This window comes from Candoia aspera, chromosome 15, assembly GCF_035149785.1.
Source record: "Candoia aspera isolate rCanAsp1 chromosome 15, rCanAsp1.hap2, whole genome shotgun sequence".
Taxonomy (NCBI): domain Eukaryota; kingdom Metazoa; phylum Chordata; class Lepidosauria; order Squamata; family Boidae; genus Candoia; species Candoia aspera.
This window is the reverse complement of record NC_086167.1, coordinates 727,459-753,498: the sequence shown is the minus strand read 5'-3', so window position 1 is coordinate 753,498 and position 26,040 is coordinate 727,459. Positions and strand designations below refer to the sequence as shown.

Genomic DNA, 26,040 nt, shown 5'->3' with positions numbered 1-26,040 from the left:
TTGAACCAGCGAATTCGTCAGTAGGTGCCCCCGTTTTGTTCCGTGCGAAGAAGGATGGGACATTGAGACTTTGTACAGATTACCGCGGATTAAATGCGGTGTCAATATTGAACAAATATCCTTTGCCAATAATAAAAGACATGTTAGCACATCTGGCCAAGGGGAAGATCTTCTCTAAGCTGGATTTGAGAGAAGCCTATTTCCGTATACGTATACGGGAGGGGGATGAGTGGAAGACTGCTTTCAATTGTCCTCTGGGTTCGTTCCAGTACAAGGTTTTGCCGTTTGGTTTGGCGGGGGCACCTGGGGTGTTTATGCAATTGATCAATGAAGTGTTACATGAACATTTGTTCAAAGGAGTACTGGTCTATTTGGATGATGTTTTGATTTATACTGAAACGATGGAAGAACATGAGTGTTTGGTGAAACAGGTGCTTAGCAAACTGAGAAAGGCTGAGCTTTATGCTAAACCATCTAAGTGTGAATTTCATAAGACTCAGCTTGACTATTTGGGGTACAGAATTTCCGACAAGGGTATTGAGATGGACCCTGCAAAAATTCAAGCTATTTTGGAATGGGAGTGCCTGCATACTTGCAGGCAGCTCCAGAGTTTTCTTGGCTTTTCCAACTATTATCGCCAGTTCATCCAGGGGTTCGCAGAAATTGCATTGCCTCTCACTGATTTATTACGAACAAAGGGGCTGGGGGACACACGGAAGTTGAAGAACCCGGGAGCGTTGCTCAATTGGACACCTGAGTGCCAGTTGGCGTTTGACAAACTTAAGAGCCTGTTCACTGCTGAACCTATTCTGCAACACCCTGATCCCACTAAGCCCTTTGTGGTTCAAGTGGATGCGTCCGATTTCTCCACTGGAGCACTCTTGTTGCAGGCGGATGCTGCAGGCTGCCTGAAGCCCTGTGCCTATTTGTCCCGCAAATTTTCCGAGACGGAAAGGCGATGGCATGTTTGGGAGAAAGAGGCTTTTGCAGTCAAGGCTGCTTTGGACACATGGCGCCACCTCTTAGAGGGGGCCAAATGTCCTTTTGAGGTTTGGACTGACCATAAAAATTTGGAAGCGCTTAGCACGCCCCGTAAGCTCAGCCCTAAGCAAATCCGTTGGGCTCAATTTTTCAGTCGCTTTGATTTTAAACTGAAGTTCATTCTGGGAAAGAAAAACTTCCTGGCTGATGCGCTTTCCCGCCTGCCCCAGGATTCGCTCCAGGTACCTGACATGGTGGGGACACTGTGGACAGAACCCCAGTTGGGTATGCAAGCTGTCACACGCAGTCAGACTCGTGCGCAGCTGCCCTCAGCTTCAATTTCACTGGCTGGGGGAACACCGGCGGTTCCTTCGCAATTGCAACAAAAGTTTCTCTCCGAACTGAAATCTGACACTTGGTTGGAAGCGAATAGAGACAATGTTACATTTGACCGAGGCTTCACATGGAAGCAGAACCGCCTCTATGTCCCTGACAGTTTGCGAAGGGAGATTTTGAGTAGATCTCACGATGATAGGGTGGCTGGTCATTTTGGCTTTGTGAAAACCTTACACCTGGTGCGCCGGCAGTTCTGGTGGCCTACATTGAGATGTGATGTCAAAGACTATGTTGCTTCTTGTCCTGTCTGTGCCATGTCAAAACGGAAGGGGGGCAAACCGCAAGGCTTGCTACAGCCGGTGGCCAGTCCCTCCCTAACCCTAACCCGTCCCTGGGAGGAGATCTCCATGGACTTTATTGTCGATTTGCCTCCTAGTCAGAGAAAGACTGTGATTTGGGTGGTGAAAGACTACTTCTCTAAACAAGCCCATTTCATTCCATGTGCCTCCATTCCGTCTGCTCAACAATTAGCCCGCCTCTTCCTAGTCCACATCTACAGGATCCACGGGAGCCCCTCCCGCTTGGTCACAGATCGTGGGACACAGTTTACTTCCCAGTTTTGGCAGGCATTTTTAAAGCTGGTGGGCACTAAACAGGCGTTGTTCACTGTGTTGCATCCTGAGACTGACGGATCTACAGAGGCTCTTAATTCGACCCTTGAGCAATTTCTCCGCGCATTTGTTAACTATCAGCAGGACAATTGGGTTGATCTCCTGCCTTTTGCTGAAGTGGCTTACAACAACGCTGTTCATCAGAGCACAGGGCACACCCCTTTCCGTGCTGTTTTTGGCCGGGATTTTGTGCCCATTCCTGATCTGCCTCAGCCCACTACACCGCCTTGTTCTGCTTCGGATTGGGCTGCACACCTGGCCGATTCCTGGCCGGTAATTCAACAAGCGCTGGCTGATGCCCAATCCACCTATAAACTGCATGCTGATAAGAGACGAGCACCTCAACCTGCCTTTAAAGTTGGGGATAAGGTCTACCTTTCCACCAAGTTCATTAAGTCTCCTCAACCCTCGAAGAAATTAGCTCCTAGATTTGTTGGTCCTTTTCCCATTGTGGGAGTTGTGAACCCTGTCACGTTTAAATTGGATTTACCACACAATCTTAGACGTTTACATCCTGTTTTTCATTGCAGCTTGCTCAAGCCTGTCACCCACTCCGATCGCTGGCATCTCCAACCTACACCTCCTGCACCAATCATGATTGACGGGCAACAACATTTTGAGGTGAAGGAGGTCCTCGATTCTCGCCGGCTTCGTGGCACTTTGCAGTACCTAATCTGATGGAAACATTTTCCCCACCCTGAGTGGGTGGCTGCCCGCGATGTTCACTCTCCTGTTTTAGTTAGACGCTTCCACATTGCTTATCCTATGAAACCTGCTCCTTAGTATTTTTTGGGGGGGCGGTATGTCATGTTCACCGTTCCAATGTTCCTGATACATCGTAACGTTTCGCATGTCATTTACCTGATACGTGTTTGATCTGGGAAGGGAGGAGGATTCCATCTTGGGGAGTTGTTATCTGTTGGCTGTTGGTTTGGAATGTGTTTGGGTTATCTCATGTGTTCAAGGTTACTTTCCCAGGATCAGTGAAAATGGTTAACAGCACCTGGGGGGGGGGAGTTTGCTACGGCCGGGCGAGGGGAGGGATTACGTTTTGAGCCAAGGGTTTTTAGTTTGTATTTGGCGCGCTTTTATTCATTCTCAGCTTTCTCTGTATTTGCATACTATTCTCACAATAAATCAGATATCATTAAGTACCTGCTTATGAGTCTGACTCTGTTAGGATAGGCAATCATTACAATGTTATTGTCTCGTTATTATTTTTGTGCTAATTTTGAAGATTTTGGCATTTTTCCTACACGTTGAATCTGCCATTCTGAACTTCTGCTTTCCTGCTGCTACTTTCTCTGTCTGTTATCTTAACTCAGTTTGGAAATTTTCCATTCTCTCTCATTTTTGCTGGTTAAGAATCTAGGGGTGCCATAACTTACTGCTTCAGACTGTTGCCAAGATATCAAAGCTGGTATTAAACAGATTTTTTCTGATTCCTGCCAAGTTATTCTGCAAGACATTTGGAGCATTGTGGAAAATATGTGGTCTGAAATGTGTCATCTGGTTGGGGATGATGTGGATGTACCTGAAGAATCTTACAGCGATGGAACTATCTCTCCTAAGAGAGAGATTTGGGCTTGTGTTGAAATCCTGGATGAAATTGGCAAGGCTGAACTGAAAAACTTAAATGGAGAAATTGAGCTGCAAGACATGAGTGAATTTTGCTTTCCGATGGAATGTTATGGAGAAGAAGGGGCTATAACGTATGGGAGGTTTTCTGGAGAGAAGTCTGTGTTTGTGAGGGGAGCAGTTGGGCTGTTTGATCTCTTGAAGAAAATAGCTCTGTGCCTGTTATGGGGATATGTAAATGTCTTGGTCTGTTTTGAAGTGGGTTAAGGGAATAAAAATATCTGGACGGTCTTACGGTTTTGGATGACTTTGCTTATCGTTAATGAGTGGGATTATGATTATTAAGGCTTTTTCTTTGTGTTTTTCATAGTCATGCTTTTTCTATTATTAATTATAATGGTAGACAATTTACATGCTTTTTTATTTTTATTATAGTAGACAGGAATGTGTAGAATAATAGTAGGAAGGGAGTAATTGTGTTACTTTGGGGGGAGTTGATTAGGTGATTTATATTTTTTCTTTTCTTTTAACATAAAGGGAGGGAGCAATGGTACTTTATACAGTAAGGGACTGATTATGGGAAATTGCTGTACATCCTTCATGTTTAAAGTCGGAAGTCACTTGTTTTTGTAATCTGTCTAAATTTTTTTCTTTTGTGTTTTCACACTTTAGTTCTTTTTTTCTTTTTGTAGTTTTTTGTTTTTCTGTATCTTTTATCTTTTTCTGAAATTTAATAAAATTCTTTTAAAAAAAGAGTGTTTTAGAAGTGGGTGAAAAAGGCTGAACAAGAAGCCTCCAAGTTCGAATTAATCCCTTCACAGCCAACAAACGATTCTCTAACTTTGGCTTCATCCCAAATCAATTCATCCTTTCTTTTTATTTCCATTCACTTTCTTGGAGGCTCCTTGTGCCCTTTAAAGGTTGCAAGTGTCCTTACCTACTAAAAGAACTGCCCTTGTTGTTCCCTTATACAAAAGGAAAGGGTAACAGTGGTGAATGCAAAACCTGCAGGGGGATGAGGTTGTTAGGTGTGCCTGAGAAGGTGCTTGGCAGAATTCTGGGGTAGAATTCTGGAGAGGCAGTAATGAGTCAAACTTGGGAAAGGGACTGCAGCTTCAGGCAGGCAGGCAGAGTTGATTTTTGTGCTTCAGCAAGTCACCGAGAAATGTACGAACATGAGAAAGGAAGGTTTATTGTACATCTGTTGACTTAGATAAAGTGCATGGTAAAGTGAATAGGGACGCGGTGGCGCTGCGGGTTAAACCGCTGAGCTGCCGATCGGAAGGTCGGCGGTTCGAAACCGCGCGGCGGGGTGAGCTCCCGTTGCTCGTCCCAGCTCCTGCTCACCTAGCAGTTCGAAAACATGCAAATGTGAGTAGATCAATAGGTACCGCTTCGGCGGGAAGGTAACGGCGTTCCGTGTCGTCATGCTGGCCACATGACCCGGAAGTGTCTATGACAACGCCGGCTCCAAGGCTTTGAAACGGAGATGAGCACCGCCCCCTAGAGTCGGACACGACTGGACTTTACGTCGAGGGAAACCTTTACCTTTACTTAAAGTGAATAGGCTTCAATTATAAAACGTTTTGTGTGAATATGGAGCAAAAGTCTGGTTGCTGAATGCAGTAAGAGATGTAGACAATGAAAATAAAGCATAGGTCAAAATAAATGGACTGTTTAGTGAATAGCTTAAGATTTAGCAGAGAGTTAAATAAAACAAGGTGTGGGAGGTCATATTTATGAACAAATGGATAAGGAATGCTTGTAATGTTCCAGGTCTATTTTGGGGAAAGTGAATGAGTATTTTTTAATACAAGTATGGGGTTAATAATTAGTGTATTAAAGAACGAGTAATTAATGCATTAAAGACCAGGGTGTAATGGAAGATACGTGGAAGTGGACAACTTATACATAAACAGGAAAAGTTAGAGCAAACAGATGTTTCCCTATACCTCCACAGAAAGACGGGAAAATTGATGGAAGGAGTTAGCAGACGTGACAATGTTAGTAGAACTGTAGTGGTCTGGAGCAGGGAATGACCGTTGAAAGACGGGAAACTGGCTGTTCCTAAGAGTGTGCTTCTGCCCACTTTGTTATATGTAAGTGAGGGCTGGGTGTGTCAGGAGAAACATAAAAATAGGGAATGGCTTCCTTAAGAAGAATGTGGTAAAGCAAAGCAGAACACAGTAAGAAGGAACTATGAGGATGGATGAATGTTTTGGGGGAGATGGGCGGTGACAAAATTTGAATAAATAAATACACGTGAATGCAGAAAGAAGCATGCTGATGTGGTTTCATCAGGCAGAGAAAACCAATGAGTGGAACACAAAACAAGTATACAATGGATGACTAAACAGTTGAGAGAAAGAGGGAGACAGAGACAGTTGCGTCTGTACAGAGCTGCTGAGATCCTCAGAGAGAGAGAGGTGAGAAGTTAAAGAATTGGTGTGTGGATGTGGTGGAAGCAAGAGTGATTTTCAGAGACAGAAAATTATAGAGAGATGTAACGAACAGTTGGATGCAGAATAAATCTGTTGGATTTCCTTTCTTCTTATCTCCTGTCTTCCTTTCATTTGCCTTTTCTGTGCTCTGCATAACACTGCTTATCCCAGAGGAAACAGTATAGAAGCTGACTGTCTTCACACTAAAGAGAGCCTTGGAGGACTTTCCCCACTGCATCCCCCTCTCCTTGCCTTAATGATGACACGTTGATCCGACTGGTCCTCCAGGATGCTGTCTGTAGGGTAAGACTCAATTTGCTGTCGTATTGCAGATGCAATAGCAGGAACAAAAGTGAGGGGATTCAAATCCAGGTCATCACAGAGAATCTCTGAAAACATTTCTGGAGTCATCAGTTTTTCTGATGGAGACAAAAAGTCCATGTTATTTGGCAAACTCTAGAGCAATACTTGCATCTGAGCTACAATACTCTAAAACGCTTTTGTCAGGCTACCGGAAAAACTGTTTCAATCAGTTTTAGAATAATTTAAAACACAGTATATACAATATACTGTATTGACAGACGTAAACCTACTTTCAAAACACAGTTCTACAAAACTGCCTTTTGTTTCTGATGCTAACAAAAATCAAGAAGGATTGTATATTAATATACAGAAGTCTAAAAAGACACTATCTAGGTGTGGTGAGTTCAAGCACCTGCTGCACAGTTACCTTACTGGGGGCCCTAACAGTGCACAGAATTCGATGTGGCCAATGGTTTGATTCCAAAGTCTTTTCAGAGGGTGCTGATTTGTGCACTTATGAAAAGGAAAATTTTTTTGGCTTATTGATTTACCTGAAAACACCAAAAACCCTTATGAAACTATTCACAGTCAGAAAAACTCAAGTGTGTGTGCCTATTTTAAGAGGAATAGATAAAATGTATTTTTGGGGAAAGGCCGCATTTGCTCATAAAGGTTTCCAATGTTCGAGATCAGGGTGGTTAGCTCGTTTGCATCCCCTTCTTTACAAACCATTCATATTCCATGTAAAAGCGTCTCTCAGTTTCTGCCCATCGATTTCCATGTCCAGTCGGATTGGGACCAGCACCTCTGGTTGTGAGGCATTTTCGTGGATCACTGCTGGGTCATGGTCATCAAAGCTGGAAAAAAGTGGCAGGACACCGCCACTGAATTAGGCAAGGAAGATACCAGGGCAGGGGAAGGGGAGAAAGGAGGAAGCCAGATTCAAAGGGACCAGGAATCAGGAGGGGCAGACGATTTTAATGACTCCTGAGAAGATTCCATCCTTGCAGTAGAAGGAAGCTGGTTGCCTGATGTAACAACGCACGCTCATCATTTCTAAGGGAGAGCCGTTGCTTCTTTGGAATATATTTAAATTAACTTTCTTAATTTATTTAAGACCAAAACTGCTGCATGTTTGTGAAACTACTGGAGGCAAAACAGCACTAGTTCAGTTGGTCACATATGATTATTTTCACCAGATATATTAGAACACTCACCAAACAGTCTGTTAAACTCTACTACTAAAACTTGTCCACTCTGGCAAATTTTTCAATAACCAGTTCTGCTTTCAATGTTGTTGACTGGATTAAAATGTGATATTCTAAACAGGTAGAAAGGGTTATCATAAAATAATTATTTCTTCTTCTGTTATGATGCCATGGGGAGCTTGCCAAAAATGTTTACTCTGTCCTATTCTTTTTGATTTGACTTCAGAATCATTGGCCAAAGTAAGAATATTTTGAGTATGAAGATGGCCAGACTGTATTATTGTTATATACTGATAACACTCTGTACGTTTCTGACAAATATCAGTGGTTTTTTAACCAAAACGTATGGATGGAGTACAACCCTTCAGTAATATCAGGTTATTCTATTAAATGGAATGACTAATATACTTCCTATTGGTTCTAAAGTTGATGTGGATGTTTTGCTTCATCCCATTTAAATATATTGAAGTATTTATCCGTAGGAAGATTTCTTTGATAGTATTAATAATTCCAATTCTTTCTCTCAGAACAGTATCAATATAAATGGCTGATTTAAAATCCTCCAAAGCTTATAGAGGTAGAATGCATGTGATTAAAGTAGAAGTGATTCCAAGATAGATATATATTCTTAGAGGGATTTCTGTGTTAGTACTTGCTAATATTTCAAACTGATCGATAAGGTAGTAAAAAAATCCTTAGGGATGTTCAGATCCCCTAGGCTTTATCTAAATTACAACTTTCATATGAGGAAGAGGATTTAAGTTTCCCTATTTCAAGACTTATCATTTCGATCTCTATGGCTTGGTGAATTTAAGCAATTTATTTAAAAAATGAATATGGAACCGAGCGTTGGGCAGCAACAAAGGGTATAGAGAGCCGCCTCCATGTTATGGAAATGCGTATGCTCCGTTGGATATCAGGCAACTCCCTGCTCAATCACGTCACAAATGATGCCATCCGACAACTAGGCACGTCATTAATTAGAGAAGATGAGAGAAAGCCGGCTTTGTTGGTATGGACATGTCCTTGGAGCAGAACCAGCTGCTGTCACCAAAATAGTTTACCATCTTAAAATCGATGGCCAGCGGCCACATGGGCAACCAAAACAGAGATGGCAAGACACCATCAATGAGGACATGCAAATTGAGGGTCTGCGCCCTGAGGATGTGAATGATGGGGCAAAGTGGCATTTCAGAATCCGAAAAGCAGTTCCCGCGATAGTGGGAAAATGCTAGGAAGAAGATGATTTAAAAAATGAATATGGGCAGAGTTAGAAGGTTTGGTGCCCTGAAAAACTTGGTTTCTTGCCAAGTTATATCAGTTGTTTTTCCTGCATTAAAAGCTGCAAAACATACAGAGGCAATGTTGGAAAGGAATCAACTCAGCCCTGATTCTCAGGAAGAATTGATATTATGAGATTATCATAACCTGAAAATTGCTAGTAAATTTTGATTAAAACTTCCAGACTTCATGGGTAAAAATGGAATCAATACTTCAGATCAATTCATTGCTAATGGTCTTCTAAAAGAATTTCAATTGTTTAACACTGCTGAATGGGGTTTTGGTTATCTTTTGATTTTACAATTTGGGCTGACAAATTGGCAGAACCCAAAACTTCCATGCTTTTAATATTACTGGAAAGTACTTTGAAAGTTCCCAAATCCAGTTAAATTTGTACATACAGTGGTACTTAAAAGTTTGTGAACCCTTTTGAATTTTCAGTATTTATTTATTTTATTTATTATTTATTATTAAATTTATACACTGCCCATCTCACTATGAAAGTGACTCTGGGGGGCTGCATAAATATTACTGCATAAATATGACCTAAAACGTGATCTGTTCTCCACACAAGTCCCAAAACTAGATAAAGAGAACCCAATTAAACAAATGAGTCAAAAACATTATACTTGTTCCCTGATTTATTGAGGAAAATGATCCTGTGTGAGGGTACGTGAACCTCTGCTTTCAGGAACTGTGTGCCCCATTTGGGCAGCAATAGCTGCAACTAAAGGTTTCCGTTAACTGTTGACCAGCCCTGAATATCAGCTTGGAGGGATTTTAGCCTTTCCTCCTTACAGAACAGTTTCAGCTCAGGGATGCCGGTGGGCTTCCTCGCATGGCCTGCCCGCATCAGGTCCCTCCCCAGCATTTCTGTAGGATGAAGGGCAGGGCTCCGACTCAGCCATTCCAAACATTAACTTCCTTCTGCTTTAACGATTCTTTGGCCGTACGTGTGTGTCGTCATCTTGCCGCATGACCACTTTCTCTTGAGCTTCAGTTCATGGACAGATACCCTGACATTTTCCTGTAATAGTTGCTGGTACAATTCAGAATGCGTGGTTCCATTAAAGATGGCAGGACATCCTGGTCCAGAGGCAGCGAAGCAGGCCCAAACCATGATTCTGCCACCACCACGTTTCACAGATGGGATAAGGTTCTTATGCTGGAATGCAGTGTTTGCCTTTTTGCCCAACAGAACGCTCTTCATTTCAGCCAAAAAGTTCTGTTTTGGCCTCATCCAGCCACAGAACATTCTTCCAATAGCCTTCTGGTTTATCCACGTGGTCTTTCGCAAACTGTAGACGGGCAGCAGTGTTCTTTTCGGAGAGTAGTGGCTGTCTCCTTGCAACCCTGCCATGCACACCATTGATGTTCAGCGCTCTGATGGTGGTCTCACAAACACCGATATTTGCCAATGCAAGAGAGGCCTTTAGTTCCTTAGATGTTACTCTGGGGTTCTTTGAGACCTCCCAGAGTATTACACACCCTGTTCTTGATGTGATCTTAGTTGGCTGACCACTCCTGTGGAGGTTAACAATGATGCTGAATTGCCTCCATTTGTACGTGATGTGCCTGACAATGGACTGGTGGAGTCCAAATTCTTTGCTAATAGTTTTATAACCTTTTCCAGCCTGTTGAGTATCAACTACTGTTTTTTGAAGGTCCTCAGAAACCTCCTTTGTTGGAGCCATGACACACTTTCACATAACTGTTGTGAAGATCAGACTTTGATAGTGAATACCCAGAATTCTGTTCTTTAAATAAGACACGACCTCCCATACCATACTCACACCAGATTATCATCCCATTGATTGAAACACCTGATTATAATTTCCCCTTCAAATGAACTGATAATCCTAGAGGTTCACGTACTTTTGTCACACACAAATATGTAGCTTTGGATCATTTTCCTCAATAAATCAATGAACAAGTATAATGTTTTTGCCTTATTTGTTTAACTGAGTTTTCTTTATCTAGTTTTAGGACTTGTGTGGAGAACAGATCACATTGTGATGGTCCTGGTCCTCAGTTATTAATTCAGAGTCTCTCAATCACAAGCCATCAAAGGATGCGGAAGAATTCTTTATTAATACAGGTGATCAGTCCAAGGCAAAGATCAGACTAAGGAAAGCCCACGCAGTCGCTGTTACAAATACCCCAGTACCAGCCCCTCTCTGCACCAGCCCCTCCCTGAATGCTGGTTTCCCTCTAACAACTCTTCTAACTCCCAGCTGCAAATACTCAGCTAACAAGTGCTGATAGTGCCAGCCGAGCTGACCTTGGAGCGAGCTATTCAGGCTGTCTCAACAATTCTAATTAACATACCTAACTGCTACTACAGGCATGCTAAAATAATTACTACAAAACCCATCCTATACACTGGGAGAATACTAAATCCTGACACACGTTTTAGATCATAATTATGCAGAAATATTAAAAATTTAAGAGTTCATAAACTTGTAAGCACCACCAAATAAGAAGACAGATATGGGAATCGTGCAAGTAACTAGAGAATAAAGAACTAGAATGTCAAATTTTAAAAAGTCAATGGGCTAGAGTGGTTTTAAACGTTAGATTTATTTATTTATTCATTCAATGTATATGGTTACCCCATGTGCAGGACAGAACTCTGGGCAGCTAACGTCAGGCTAGCAATTTAAAAAACCTCCAAAAGCAACAGATATAAAAACAGTGCATCTGAGGCAAATAACCCCTTAAAGGGCTCATCTAGCACCTTGGCCCAATAACCAACAGAAAAACCAAGTTTTTAGCACCTTATGAAAGGCCAGCAGGGGCGGGCCATCCTAACTTTGGGTGGTATGCTGTTCCACAGGGCAGGCACGGCAACAGAGAAAGCACATCTCCTGGGTCCCATCAGATGGCATTGCTTAATAGAATAGATCTGGAGCATGTCTGTTTTGTTAGATCTTGTGGGACAGGAAGAAACAATTGGAATGGGCGATCCCGCAAATAACGCAGCCCAACTCCATACAGGGCTTCATAGCTGATAACCAGCACCTTAAATTGCACCCAGGTCTACTGGGAGCCAGTGCAGTTTGTGAAGAAGCGGTGTTACAGGGGTGTATTGCAGCGTGTTGCTGCATTCTGGACCAGCTATAAGTTCCAAGTGGTCTTCAAGGGCAGCCCCATGTAAAGTGTGTTGCAATAGGCATGAGAGCCGGCTGGGTGACTTTGGGCCAGTCATTCTCAGCCCAACTCACTTCACCGGAGTTATTGTGCAGAAAATAGAAGGAGGAAGAGTATTAGATATGTACCCTGCCCTGAGTTATTTATAAAAATAATAAAGGCAGGATAAAAAAATCTAAAAAAATCTAGTCTAAATGGGAGGTGACCAAAGCATGTGTGACCATGAGCATAGCTTCTCAAGTCTATATGAATGGGTGCAACTGGAGCACCAAATAGATTTGCACAAAGGCCTTCTTGATCACACTGCCACCTGCTCTTCAGTCCTTTCTGCAGATCATGCAGCCTTAATTCTTTCAGAACGTTTACAAGTAATATCAATAATTCAGGAAACTTACTATCTTTTAAGAACACATTTAATCATTTATACAGAATCTGAGTTATTGCATGTTAATATGGGTTTGAAAGCTAGAGAGAGATAATTGGTGTATTTAAAAAAAAACTGGTCTCCAACTGATGCAAAAAAATTGAAGTCCAACTAATTCTCCAACAAAAACCCTAACTCCTTCCTGGGATGCTGAAATGGGCACTCAAGCCTCCACAGTCCACATACTTTACAGTACTCCTAATAACTCTCAATTTGCCCCAAACAATGCTACACTCACCAGAGTGGGAAAGTTCTCTTCTTGTCTCGGCCCATGCGGTTTCTGTTAATGGTTGTTGAGCATGGCACAGCGTCAAGATGGTGGGAACTATTTGGAAGGGTTGGAACCCACTGGCTGTTCCTTTTTGCCTTCTGTTCCCTTAAAAAGAAAAGTGCTTGTGAAGAGGAAAAAGTGCAAATTTTTAAAAATATTGCATCCTTCTTTCCTGCATGAAAGAATTTAAATACCTTTATATCTGCCATAAATATTGAATGAGTGAGTGAATATGCAGCAAAGCAGAATTTGTGAGGAAGATTGTTACACCAAAGAAACAAGAATATACATTTGGCCTTTTTTTTTCCCCCAGTAAGAGGAAAACAACCCACTGGTTACCTAAGGTAGGTGGGAGGTTCAGTGCTGATGGAGACGGCTTTGTACTTCTCATCATTCCCATCCAGGATTTCTTCTACTTCGGAAGCTTTTAAGAGAGTCACACTTGTGGCTAGGGTGGTATACCCATGATCTGGAACAGGAAAGGCGGGGTGAGGGAAACAAAGAAACGGGATTGTGGAACCTCAGCAGCACAAACTGCTCCCCTCAGACAACTGGAAGATCAAAAATAAATGCTGGTACCCATTTCATGTTTATTTCATAGGGGTGGACTATCCAGAAAGGCAATACTAGCAAAGAGTAGGCACCCGTTCCCTCAGCTCAAGTTCTAACAAGCACCTTTCACAAAAGGGAGTCAACAACACTCCCCACTGACACTCAGCTCAGGCAAGCCACTGTCTGAGGAGTTATTTACTAGACAATTTTATAGACTGCCCATTTCCATGGAATCTGTAACAAAAACATTAACAATTCCACAAATGAAGAGCAATTAATTGGCAGCCCACAAACCATCCGCACCCAAATGCTCTGCAGAACAGCAGGTCTTATGCTAAGTAATTTTCTATAAGCTAGGAGGTTGAACTTCAGCAAAGGATCATTACCTTGTCGTGGTGCTGGAGCTTGAGCACCTCAATGATGCCATGAGCTAAACCGTGAAGGGCCACCCAAGACAGGAAGGTCATGACAGAGAGGTCAGACTAAATGCGATCCCTGGGGAAGGTAACGGCAACCCACCCCAGTATTCTTGCCGTGAAAACTAAATGGATCAGTACAACCAGAGATATGTCGGTATACCATCGGAAGATGAGACCCCCAGGTCGGAAGATGGTCAAAATGCTACTGGGGAGGAACAGAGGATGAGTTCAACTAGCCCCAGACGTGATGACGCAGCTAGCTCAAAGCCGAAAGGATGGCTAGCGGCCGACGGTGCTGGTGGTGAACGGCGAATCCAATGTTCTAAGGATCAACACACCATTGGAACCTGGAATGTAAGATCTATGAGCCAGGGCAAATTGGATGTGGTTATTGGTGAGATGTCAAGATTATAGACAGACATTTTGGGTGTCAGTGAACTGAAATGGACTGGAATGGGCCACTTCACATGAAATGACCACCAGATCTACTACTGTGGACAAGAGGACCACAGAAGAAATGGAGTAGCCTTCATAATTAGTAGTAAAGTGGCTAAAGCAGTGCTTGGATACAATCCAAAAAATGACAGAATGATCTCAATTTGAATTCAGGGCAAGCCATCTAGCATCACAGTGATCCAAATATACGCCCCAACCACAGATGCTGAAGAAGCTGAAGTAGAGCAGTTCTATGAGGATCTGCAGCACCTACTGGACAACACGCCTAAAAGAGATGTTATTTTCATCACAGGAGACTGGAATGCTAAGGTGGGCAGTCAAATGACACCTGGAATTACAGGTAAGCATGGCCTGGGAGAACAAAACGAAGCAGGACATAGGCTGATAGAATTTTGCCAAGACAACTCACTCTGCATAACACTCTCTTCCAACAACCTAAGAGACGGCTTTATACATGGACTTCCCCAGATGGACAACACCGAAATCAGACTGACTACATCCTTTTGCCGCCAAAGGTGGCAGACATCTATACAGTCGGTAAAAAAAAGACCTGGAGCTGACTGTAGTTCCGATCACGAACTTCTTATTGCACAACTTAGGATCAGACTAAAGAGATTAGGGAAGACCCACAGATCGGCTAGATATGAGCTCACTAATATTCCTAAGGAATATGCAGTGGAGGTGAAGAATCGATTTAAGGGACTGGACTTAGTAGATAGGGTCCCGGAAGAACTCTGGACAGAAGTTCGCAACATTGTTCAGGAGGCGGCAACAAAATACATCCCAAAGAAAGAGAAAACCAAGAAGGCAAAATGGCTGTCTGCTGAGACACTAGAAGTAGCCCAAGAAAGAAGGAAAGCAAAAGGCAACAGTGATAGGGGGAGATATGCCCAATTAAACGCAAAATTCCAGAGGTTAGCCAGAAGAGATAAGGAATTATTTTTAAACAAGCAATGCGCGGAAGTGGAAGAAGACAATAGAATAGGAAGGACAAGAGACCTCTTCCAGAAAATTAGAAACATCGGAGGTAAATTCCAGGCAAAAATGGGTATGATCAAAAACAAAGATGGCAAGGACCTAACCGAAGAAGAAGAGATCAAGAAAAGGTGGCAAGAATATACAGAAGACCTGTATAGGAAGGATAACAATATCAGGGATAGCTTTGACGGTGTGGTCAGTGAGCTAGAGCCAGACATCCTGAAGAGTGGTATGGGCCTTAAGAAGCATTGCTAATAACAAGGCAGCAGGAGACGACGGCATCCCAGCTGAACAAAATCTTGCGAGATGATGCTGTCAAGGTAATGCATGCTATATGCCAGCAAATTTGGAAAACACAAGAATGGCCATCAGATTGGAAAAAAATCAACATATCCCCATACCAAAAAAGGGAAACACTAAAGAATGTTCAAACTATGGAACAGTGGCACTCATTTCACATGCCAGTAAGGTAATGCTCAAGTTCCTGCAAGGTAGACTTCAGCAATTCATGGAGCGAGAATTGCCAGATGTACAAGCTGGGTTTAGAAAAGGCAGAGGAACTAGCGACGAAATTGCCAATATCTGCTGGATAATGGAAAAAGCCAGGGAGTTTCAGAAAAACATCTATTTCTGTTTTATTGACTATTCTAAAGCCTTTGACTGTGTGGACCATAACAAATTGTGGCAAGTTCTTAGTGGTATGGGGATACCAAGTCATCTTGTATGCCTCCTGAAGAATCTGTATAACGACCAAGTAGCAACAGTAAGAACAGACCACGGAACAACAGACTGGTTTAAGATTGGGAAAGGAGTACGGCAGGGCTGTCTACTCTCACCCTACCTATTCAACTTGTATGCAGAACACATCATGCGACAAGCTGGCCTTGAGGAATCCAAGGCTGGAGTTAAAATCTCTGGAAGAAACATTAACAATCTCAGATATGCAGATGATACCACTTTGATGGCTGAAAGCGAAGAGGAACTGAGGAGCCTTATGATGAAGGTGAAAGAAGAAAGTGCAAAAGCTGGTTTGCAGCTAAACCTCAAAAAAACCAAGATTATGGCAACCAGCTTGATTGATAACTGGCAAATAGAGGGAGAAAATGTAGAAGCAGTGAAAGACTTTGTATTCCTAGGTGCAAAGATTACTGCAGATGCTGACTGCAGTCAGGAAATCAGAAGACGCTTAATCCTTGGGAGAAGAGCAATGACAAATCTCGATAAAATAGTTAAGAGCAGAGACATCACACTGACAACAAAGGTCCGCATAGTTAAAGCAATGGTGTTCCCTGTAGTAACATATGGCTGCGAGAGCTGGACCATGAGGAAGGCTGAGAGAAGGAAGATCGATGCTTTTGAACTGTGGTGTTGGAGGAAAATTCTGAGAGTGCCTTGGACTGCAAGAAGATCAAACCAGTCCATACTCCAGGAAATAAAGCCAGATTGCTCACTTGAGGGAATGATATTCAAGGCAAAACTGAAATACTTTGGCCACATAATGAGAAGACAGGACACCCTGGAGAAGATGCTGATGCTGGGGAGAGTGGAGGGCAAAAGGAAGAGGGGCCGACCAAGGGCAAGGTGGATGGATGATATTCTAGAGGTGACGGACTCGTCCCTGGGGGAGCCGGGAGTGTTGACCTCCCTCTTTCTACTTTTCTTCCTTTGGGGTACGTATTCTGCATGTACGTGTCTGTGTATACCTGTAGACTATGTTAGTTGGTGGTGATGGAGAGGAGAGGCTGGCCTGGTGGTCACTCACTTCAGATATGCTGGAGGGATTGGTTCTCTCTTGCTGCAGTTCAACATCTACATTAAGTCATTGGGAGAGGTCACCTAATGATTCAAGGTACAGGTAGTTGCTGCTCAGTGACCACAATTGGGACTGGCAATTCCATCGCTAAGTGGAAAATCGTATGACCACGTCACTTCCATTTGGTTAAGTGAAACAACATGTGACAATCTGCAGTTTTATTTCTCTGTGTTCTCTATTAACTCTGCTTGTTGCAAGCTGGTTGGGAAGCATGCAAATGGCAATCACGAGACTGCAGGACACTGTGACGGTCATAAATGTGAGGATTGGTCACAAGGCTGGTTTTTTTACACTGTGATAACCTTGAAGGGTCACTAAATGAGGCAGTCGGTAAGCAAGCACTACCTGTATAGCATCATCAGCGTGCTGATCACAACCAACTGTACATCTCTACCTTGGGCTGTTTGCAATACTGTGGAAGTTTTTAATCTGTTATGTAGAGACTGTAGGGCTGGGTCAAAATAGACTGACTCAAGCAGACTGAATTGCTTGTTTGTTCAAGATTCTTGGTCCTGGGCTGTGTTCTCTCTCAAGAGGGAGGCATTACTCTAACCCTCCTGGATTACAATATGAGGGTCCTCCTTGACTCATGGCTACTGCTGGATGGGCAGGTAAACGGTCAGCTCCAGCTACCAGCTTCAGCTACCTGGAGCTTGAAGATCTTGCAAAAACTGCTTGCCTGAAATACTCTACAAAAGGCAGCCCGTGAAGATCACTAGGAATCTGCTGCTGAATGCTGCAGCCTGATTGAGCAAATCCTGTAGCCAGGAGTGCATTATACCTGTACTGTGGGCCCTGTGCTTACTTGCCAATTGCTTTCTGACTGCAGTTCAAAGTGCTGTTTTTGCCTAATAAAGATCTAAATGGCCTGGTGCCTAGACATGGACCACCTTCTTCAACTGGAATCAACCCACCCAATATGAGCATCCTAGGAGAGAGTTCTGCTTTCCATCTTCACCAAATACAGGGAACTAAGGCTGCTCTGTTAAGCCCCAGTTTCATGGAACAGCCTTCCTTCCTTTGGAATCTAGGCTTGCCTTATCTGTTTTAACTTTCCAACATTTAATTAAGATACTCTCGTCCAAAAAGTGTTTGGCGGTGCACGTTGTTCAGTAGTAATTGAGAAATCTGTCATATTATTTGCATGTTGCTGCTGCTGCTGCTGCTATTATCAAGTTTGTTGTTACTATTTTGTGTACGTTCTGTGGATATTTTAGCTGTATACAAATGCAATAAATAATGTCCTGTCCACAAGCTCAAAAACAGAGTATGTTCTCAGAATTCAGATAAACTCTCTACTGGCAAAGGCACTAATCACAGTAATTTCTGTTGAACGCTGAGGAGCATTTCTGCCTGCAGAATCACTGTGTTGGACACAGGCAATAGTAGTGGTTACTGCACATTTCAAAGCTTTAACCAGCTGCAATGCATTATGGTGACACAGCTGATTATTTCCTTTCATTTCTTCACAAGTAGATCATCACTCACTGTTTTGGATAAGCCTTTGCTACCACAAATACAGAGGATTTATTCCAAAATCCATGGAGGTCCACCACATAATCAGCACTATTGACCATGACACTTCTACTGCTGAGATGACAAACCAATGATATATACTGCTTGCAGATAAAATCTGTAACTACTCTAGTTTCAAAAAACATATTTTGCTAGACCGATGACAATGCCAGGATTACTTGCATTGTACCAGTGAATCTCACTAACTATAAAGGTAAAGGTAAAGGTTTCCCTTAAGGTAAAGTCCAGTCGTGTCCGACTCTAGGGGGCGGTGCTCATCTCCGTTTCCAAGCCTTGGAGCCGGCGTTGTCCCTAAGGACCCGTCCGTGGTCATGTGGCCGGCATGACTCACGGAACGCCGTTACCTTCCTGCCGAAGCGGTACCAATTAATCTACTCACATTTGCATGTTTTCGAACTGCTTGGTGAGCAGGAGCTGGGACGAGCAACGGGAGCTCACCCCGCCGCGCGGTTTCGAACCACCGACCTTCCGATCGGCAGCTCAGCGGTTTAACCCGCAGCGCCACCGCGTCCCTCACTAACTATAGTGCTTACTTAAAAACAAGGCTTCCTCAATGCTTGCCTTGAGAAATCTCTTCTTTACCTGAGACTCATGGACTTAGGAAACTATAGACTGGTCAGCTTGACATCAGTACCTGGGAAAATATACCTAGAAAATATAATTAGGCAGTGGGATTTGTAAGCAATTGGAAAAGAACAAGATGATTACAAAAAGCTAACTAGGGTTTGCTAAAAGCAGGTTGTGTCAGACAAATGTTACTGCTTTCTGTAACAAACGGATTAGATTAAGGAAAAGTTGTGGATGTAGCGTACTGTAGACTTCAGAAACATGTTTGATAAAGTTAACCATAGCTGCCTCCTTAATAAAATGCAACTTTGGTAGGAAAAAACAGATGTACTGTACAGGTACAAGATACACAGCACCTGGCCCAGTAGTAATACTTGTAAGAAGGATCTGGGTGTCCTGGTAAATTACAAATTAAGCAAGAGCTAGCAATGTGCTGCAGCTACCAAAAGAACTAATGCAATATTGGGCTGCGTCAACCAAAGTATAGTATTGAGGTCACAGGAAGTGATCATTCTATTCTATGCTGCACTGACCACGCTGCACCTGGAATACTGCGTCCAGTTCTGGTCGCCATTACGTAAGAGATGGAAAGAGTGCAAAGAAGAAAGACAAAAATGGTGAGGGGCTTAGAGGTGAAATTCCATGAAGAACTATCAAAGGAAATAGGTATCCAACAGAAGAGGACCACAACACATGGTCAGATTCAATCACAATTTCAGCTGGCATACTATTAGCATCTTAAACCAAATGAAGTCCAAAAATGCTAGAGAACTTCTAGAAGCTTGGCATTTAGACAAATCAGCCATCAATAGACAATACAGAGTTACGTTAGGGTTAGTCTGGACTACTGCAATGCCCTCTACAGGGGGCTGCCCTTGAAGAGCATTCGGACGCTTCAACTGGTGCAGAATGCAGCTGCATGGGTAGTGAGTGCTGTTGGTTACTTGGCACATGCAACATTGCTACTCTGTGAGCTGCATTGGTTGCTAGTGTGCTTCTGGGTGCAATTCAAGGTGCTGGTTGTCATATTTAAACCCCTTCATGGCTAGGGATCGGGTTATCTGAGGGACCATCTTTTCCCAGTTGTTTCTACCCATCCGATCTGGTCCGGCAGGATGGGCATGCTCTGGGTCCCGTCAACATGCCTTTTCTGCCACTGTGCCTGCCTTACGAAACTTTCTCCCTCTAGAGATTAGGACGGCCCTAATCCTGCTGGCCTTTTGCAAGGCACTAAAGACCTGGTTCTGTGCCCAGCCTTGGGCCTGAGGGTGTGAAGAGTCCCATCTCCTGATTTTGCTATCAACCAGCAGTAGTGGTATCTTCCTTGGCTGCTCTGTATTTTAATTTTGTATTTCTGATGAAATCTGTTTTTTAATTTATTTTAAGATTGTTCACCACCCAGAGTTATTGGCTGAGATGGGAATCCATAAAAATTGAATGGAGATAATCCACATTTACAAACCATTCAAGAGAGATAATAAAAAGCCTAGGAAGGAAACAAAACCGCTAGAACATACTGTATCTCCTCCAGCAGCCAACACTGAGATAAGCAGGGATCAACACTAGACAATCAGGCAGAAAACAATACACTAATCAAGGAGCCACCAAGGAAGAAACAGCACCCCCCTCAAAACTGGCAGGGTAAGCTACTATATATAAAGAGGCAGCAAACCCCACACTCATTCACACTGATGTTACCTAGTTAGGTAATGAAACATCTGCAAGCAAACAACCAAGCTCAGAGAGCACCAAGAACTCCATGGAGTAGGAATGTTTCACTTAAGAAGAGAAGGTAATGGGAGACTTGATAGCAACCTTCCAGTACTTGAAAGGCTTATCATGGGAAATAGGGTATGGATTTATTCTCCATAATGGCCAAGAGTAAGACAAGAACCAATGACTGGAAGCTTTACAGAAGGGGATCCAAACTCAAAATAAGGGGGAATTTCCTGACTGAGAACTATTAAACAATGTTTAATAGTCTGTTTCCTGGAATGATGAGAACTCAAGCAAAGGTTGGACAGCCATCTGTCTATGACAGTATGAGCATCCTGCTCTGGGCAGGGAGTTGAAGACTCCAAAGTGCCTTCCAACTCTACGATTCTATTCAATGAAACAATACCCGCTGAATTAAAGATAGCTAGATCAGTTGAGCTACGCTGTTTCCCAAGTATACTAAAAGACAGTCCTAGCAGGAATACAACAGTATGTCATCTACTTTCACCAACAATTCCTGGTTAATATTACTCAGATCACCTCTTCAGTGGCGATCTTTCCTTTTCAAAGGGACAGTAGGCTCATATTTACTTATATTTACTTACATACAATTACTAACAACTGTATCATAGTAATACAACTGAGGAATCAAATCCTGCAGTACATCTACACTGGCAACATTATTACAGAACCTATTAACATCTGGAGAAGACACTTAAAATATCAGGAGGAAGATTGTGGGATGGTATATGCCTTCAGCTCTGAGCAAACCTATGGTACATTTCTCCCCCCACCCCGGACGCAAATCTCTGTGCAATATGATAGAAACAAAAGTCTCGTAAAAGAAATTACAATATCCAAAACCCAGTTAGAGTGTACTTCAATTTTCTTGGTGTGCAGTCTTGGTCATAATTGCTGAAATTCGTGAATGACGGAATGATACAATTACAATCTGAAACAGTTCCATTACATGTTATCCATTGTTGTTGGATTAAATCAAGGCTTCTTATCAAACAGCAGGGTAATCACTTCACTACAGCAAGAATGTGGGTATCCCTTGTTAATGGCAGTTAGGCCTTTCACTTCTCCCTCCCCTTTTCTCCTCTGATAGCTAAGCAATAGCTATGTGTATTTATGTGTATTCTCAATAGATATACTCCATTTATTTGATGAAGTGCATTGCAACTCACTCAGACTTAGGAGATAATAAAATTATTATTTAAAGCACAAGATTATTTTCTATAAACACTAGGCAGTAAACAATATTCAAGAATGAATAAATGGCTTCTCAGCAGGTCCATATCGAAACCTAGCCCCTTCTACTAATCTGACTTGTTCATAACAAGTTGTATAATCTAATAGGTTAGTGTAGAGTAAGGAAGATGACCTTGACAGAAATATGCAACTCATAACCTAGACAGAAGGGCTGAAACATTTTTAAGCCCAGAGCAGAGAGATAAAATTCAGAAGCAACTCAAGCAGCAACCTCCCTAATTCACTATGAGGAAGAGGAGGAAAAGGCCTGCGGTCCCAAGTAAGTGAAGGGCCCTGTTTCCTGGAAATGTTAACATCTATGGATTATAATTTTTCTTGGTTACTGTATATATTTAATTTTATTTTGTACTGTGATCGTATTTTGCTTTTAATTGATTTTATTATTGTTAGCTGCCCAGAGTCACTTGTTTAAGATGGGTGGCCACATAAATTGAATGAATAAATAAATAAAGTACAATCAGACTTCTTCAGCAAAGGATCGTTACCTTGTCGTGGTGCTGGAGCTTGAGCACCTCAATGATGCCATGAGCTAAACCGTGAAGGGCCACCCAAGACGGGAAGGTCATGACAGAGAGGTCAGACTAAAGGCGATCCCTGGGGAAGGTAATGGCAACCCACCCCAGTATTCTTGCCGTGAAAACTAAATGGATCAGTACAACCAGAGATATGTCGGTATACCATCGGAAGGTGAGACCCCCAGGTCGGAAGATGGTCAAAATGCTACTGGGGAGGAACAGAGGATGAGTTCAACTAGCCCCAGATGTGATGACGCAGCTAGCTCAAAGCCGAAAGGACTATAGCCAATCTCAAAAAATGTACTTTTAGCCTTCCTGTGGAGTTGATTTTCTGGTCTGGTCTACCTAGTGGAGCTGACAGAATCGAAGACAAGTTTTATATTGCTTTGGCATTTTGAGGATGATCTTTCCATTTGTTCCTCTTAGTGCCTATCCTTTCACATTTCCCAAGACCTGCTATCACTAATAACCACTAAAACTATAAACTATCATTGATATCATGAAAAAAATCTAGAGTGAATCACAAAGAGACTGATCTGTAAGAACTTTGAAAATAAAGCTGTCATTACCAGGTCAGTATGGATTTGTCAAGAGTCAGTATAGACAAACTTTAAATCATTTTTTGAACTTCCCGAACAGTTGGTATGAACTGGTCTAACCCTAACCCTAACTCTTGACTGAGCAAAGTTATCTGACAAAGTACACCATGACATGCTGATCGCTTAAGCTAGTTAGGAGTTCATTGTATGGCATGACAATTAAGAAGATGCCTAACTGGCTTAAAAGTACTCACATTGGTACTGGGTCCTGTACTCTTCAATACTTTCATTAACAACTTGGGTGAAAAGTAAAGGAAACAATAAAACTTTCAGATAACACAAAGTGGTTCCAACAGAATAGAATATATGCAGCTCAGGGTTGAACTGTGGAGTCCTTGGTGCTCTCTGAGCTTGGTTATTATACATGAAGTAGGGTCCAAGAAAATAGAAATGAAATTTAAAGTGACCCTGAGAGATTGAAGAAATTAGCTGAAAGTAATATAATTTAACTGAGACAAGTCCAAGTTCTTCATAGAGAAAACAAATTTCACTGCACAGGTATCGGGTGGGAGTGTACCTGCATTGTTAACAATACTTGCCCAAAAGAACTTGGGATACTAATTGAGTAGGAACTAAGTATCAGCCAGCAGTATGATGTAGCTACCCTGGGAGACAGAGAAATCCTCAACATTGGATGTTGAAGCAGAGACTGGATGGCCATTTAAGATGCTTCCATTTGGATTCCTGAAAAGAGCAGGGAGCTAGACTTGATGGCTTAAATGACCATTCCCATCCCTTTAATTGGGAATTACGCATCCATTACCTGCTCACCCATTTCCTAAAGTTGAAGGCTATGGTCAAAGGGCCTCATGCATCCAGCAGAGCAAGATTCCTCCTGCAGTTCACAGTATCCTGAGAAATGAGCCCAATTCCCCTCTGCTTTGTGGTGCATTTGAGCCTTGGATGTGACCTCCAGCTTGTAGTGGAGTCTGTATGGCAGCTGTACCATATATCTCCACTGACTATAGAAGAATCTCATTCACAATCTCATTGCTGATTCCTCTGTATTACATTCCAATCCATTCCTTTCCTTGCTTAGGAAAAAGCCCCCACCCCCCAGGTTGTGAATGGTTGTCACAAGGAGAACACTGTAGCCTTGGGGACCTCCTGCTGAGAAAACTACTGGGATGCTGTCTAGTATGGCCTCAGTCTCCTCATATGCCCTTTGTGCACTGAGATAAGAATTGCTTGCCATATTTTGAGCTACAGGGAGACTGTTTTCCACAGGAAATTCTAATATTACAGAAAACAAAGGCTTGGAACAAGTTAAGCAAGATCTAATACAAAATTTCATTCCTGCAAAGAATAAAATACTTAAGCCACTTGTTTACTTAAAGAATTTTATGTAAAGCAACACTGTAAGAAAACAATAACCACACACAGACACTAAGAATCTGTGTATATTTCCAGCCATGCATACCGAAGAAAGATACTCTACAACCAGAAGAGGAACAAAATGGGTTAACTAAAAGGCTCAAAAGCAACTTCCCTACAATGAAAAATTCCATTTGAAGTGGTTAATTTAAAAAGGTGGCATGCAAGGTAGCGGATACCATGAATGATGACTAACAGGCACAGCTTCATACGAGTTGTAGCATTAGAAGCAGTAAGCTAGGAAACATGAGTAGGAAAGAACTATTATTTGTGGGTCCCAGAAGTATCTGGTGAAAGGTCCCCTGTGCAAGCACCAAGTCATGTCTGACCCTTTGGAGGGACGCTGCTTTTGTGACGTTTTCTTGGCAGACTAGAGCGGGGTGGTTTGCCATTGCGTTCCCCAGTCGTCACCTTCCCCAGCAAGCCGGGTACTCATTTTACCAACCTCGGAAGGATGGAAGGCTGAGTCGACCTGAGCTGGCTAACCGAGAATCCAGCTTCTGCTGGGATCAAACCCAGGTTGTGGGGAGAGTTTCGGATGCAATACTACCGCCTACCACTCTGTGCCACAAGAGGCTACTAGAAGTTTCTAGGTGACTGCAAAATGAAGAATCAGAAGAGCTTTCTGGATGACCCAGCACAATTCCTATATTCTTAATCTATGGACTTTACATTCCCAGAACTGCTCACTCCTCCTTCTCAAGCACCTGTGCAATGGGAGGTGCAACCTGTCTTGTGGGGAAACAGATCGGGATTACTGGGTAGGAGAACCAGGCTAGTATCACTTCATATTTGCTTCCAAGTTATTCTTATTGAAGCAGTGAAACCTCCAAAGCTTTCATGAGGTTAAATCATGTTCAAGTCTTCTTTTTAATCTAAAAATGGCAGTGCCAGGTTCACGAAAGCAAGCTATGAACCTCGGCTATTTATTGCCCACCCTTTGGTCACTGGCATCCCACGCCACCTATCCTTCCCCCATGCCCATCTTATGGCCAACCTTTGGTTGCCTTTTGTGGCCCCTTTAAAGCAGAGCATCCCAGCGGAGGGGCCTTTTAAAGAGGAGGGTGAGATTCCTTTCTTTTCTGCTTGGGAGTTTGCGATGCACAGCGGCCGGGCCCGGGACCCCCAGCAGCTCGCTCGCTCCCCCCGCGCCGATCTCTCCCCAGGGAGGCCTCGGGGGCAAGAGGCTCTCCCAGGCATCGGAGCACCGCGGGACGCTGCTGCCCCCCCCCCCCCGCGCGGGAGACTCACATCTTCTCGGGCTGTGGCTCCGCTGCGACTCTGCAAGGGAGAAAGGAAAGAGAAAGCCGTCAAGCCGGGCCACCCGCCGCCGGGCCCCCGCCGCCGCCGCCCCGCGGGGCTCACCGTGGGACGAGGCGACGATCTTCTTGCGCTCCTCCACCGTAGCCAAGCGCCTCCAGAGCGACGGGTAGCGCTTGTAGAGCGAGCCGCGGAACATCCGCAGGTAGTTGCCCACCTGCAGGACACACAAGAGGCGCCGCCGAGGTGAGCCGCCGGCGGGGAGGGGGGGAGGCGGGGAGGGGGGTCCGGGGCTCGGCCGAGGCGGCGCCTGCGGAGGAGGAGGGCGAGGGCGGC

General features: G+C 43.3%; 1 protein-coding gene across 1 annotated transcript in view; it reads right to left on the bottom strand.

Moving 5' to 3' along the window:
- SMARCB1 (SWI/SNF related, matrix associated, actin dependent regulator of chromatin, subfamily b, member 1) overlaps window positions 1-26,040 on the bottom strand; it is a 34,861-nt gene that overhangs the window by 8,619 nt on the left and 202 nt on the right. Inside the window, exons 2-7 of the mRNA XM_063315851.1 lie at window positions 25,810-25,921; window positions 25,696-25,725; window positions 12,984-13,113; window positions 12,612-12,749; window positions 7,040-7,167; window positions 6,260-6,426 (exon numbers count right to left, since the gene is read on the bottom strand). Of these exons, the coding sequence (XP_063171921.1) occupies window positions 6,260-6,426; window positions 7,040-7,167; window positions 12,612-12,749; window positions 12,984-13,113; window positions 25,696-25,725; window positions 25,810-25,921 (705 nt within the window). The remainder of the gene's footprint in view (window positions 1-6,259; window positions 6,427-7,039; window positions 7,168-12,611; window positions 12,750-12,983; window positions 13,114-25,695; window positions 25,726-25,809; window positions 25,922-26,040) is intronic.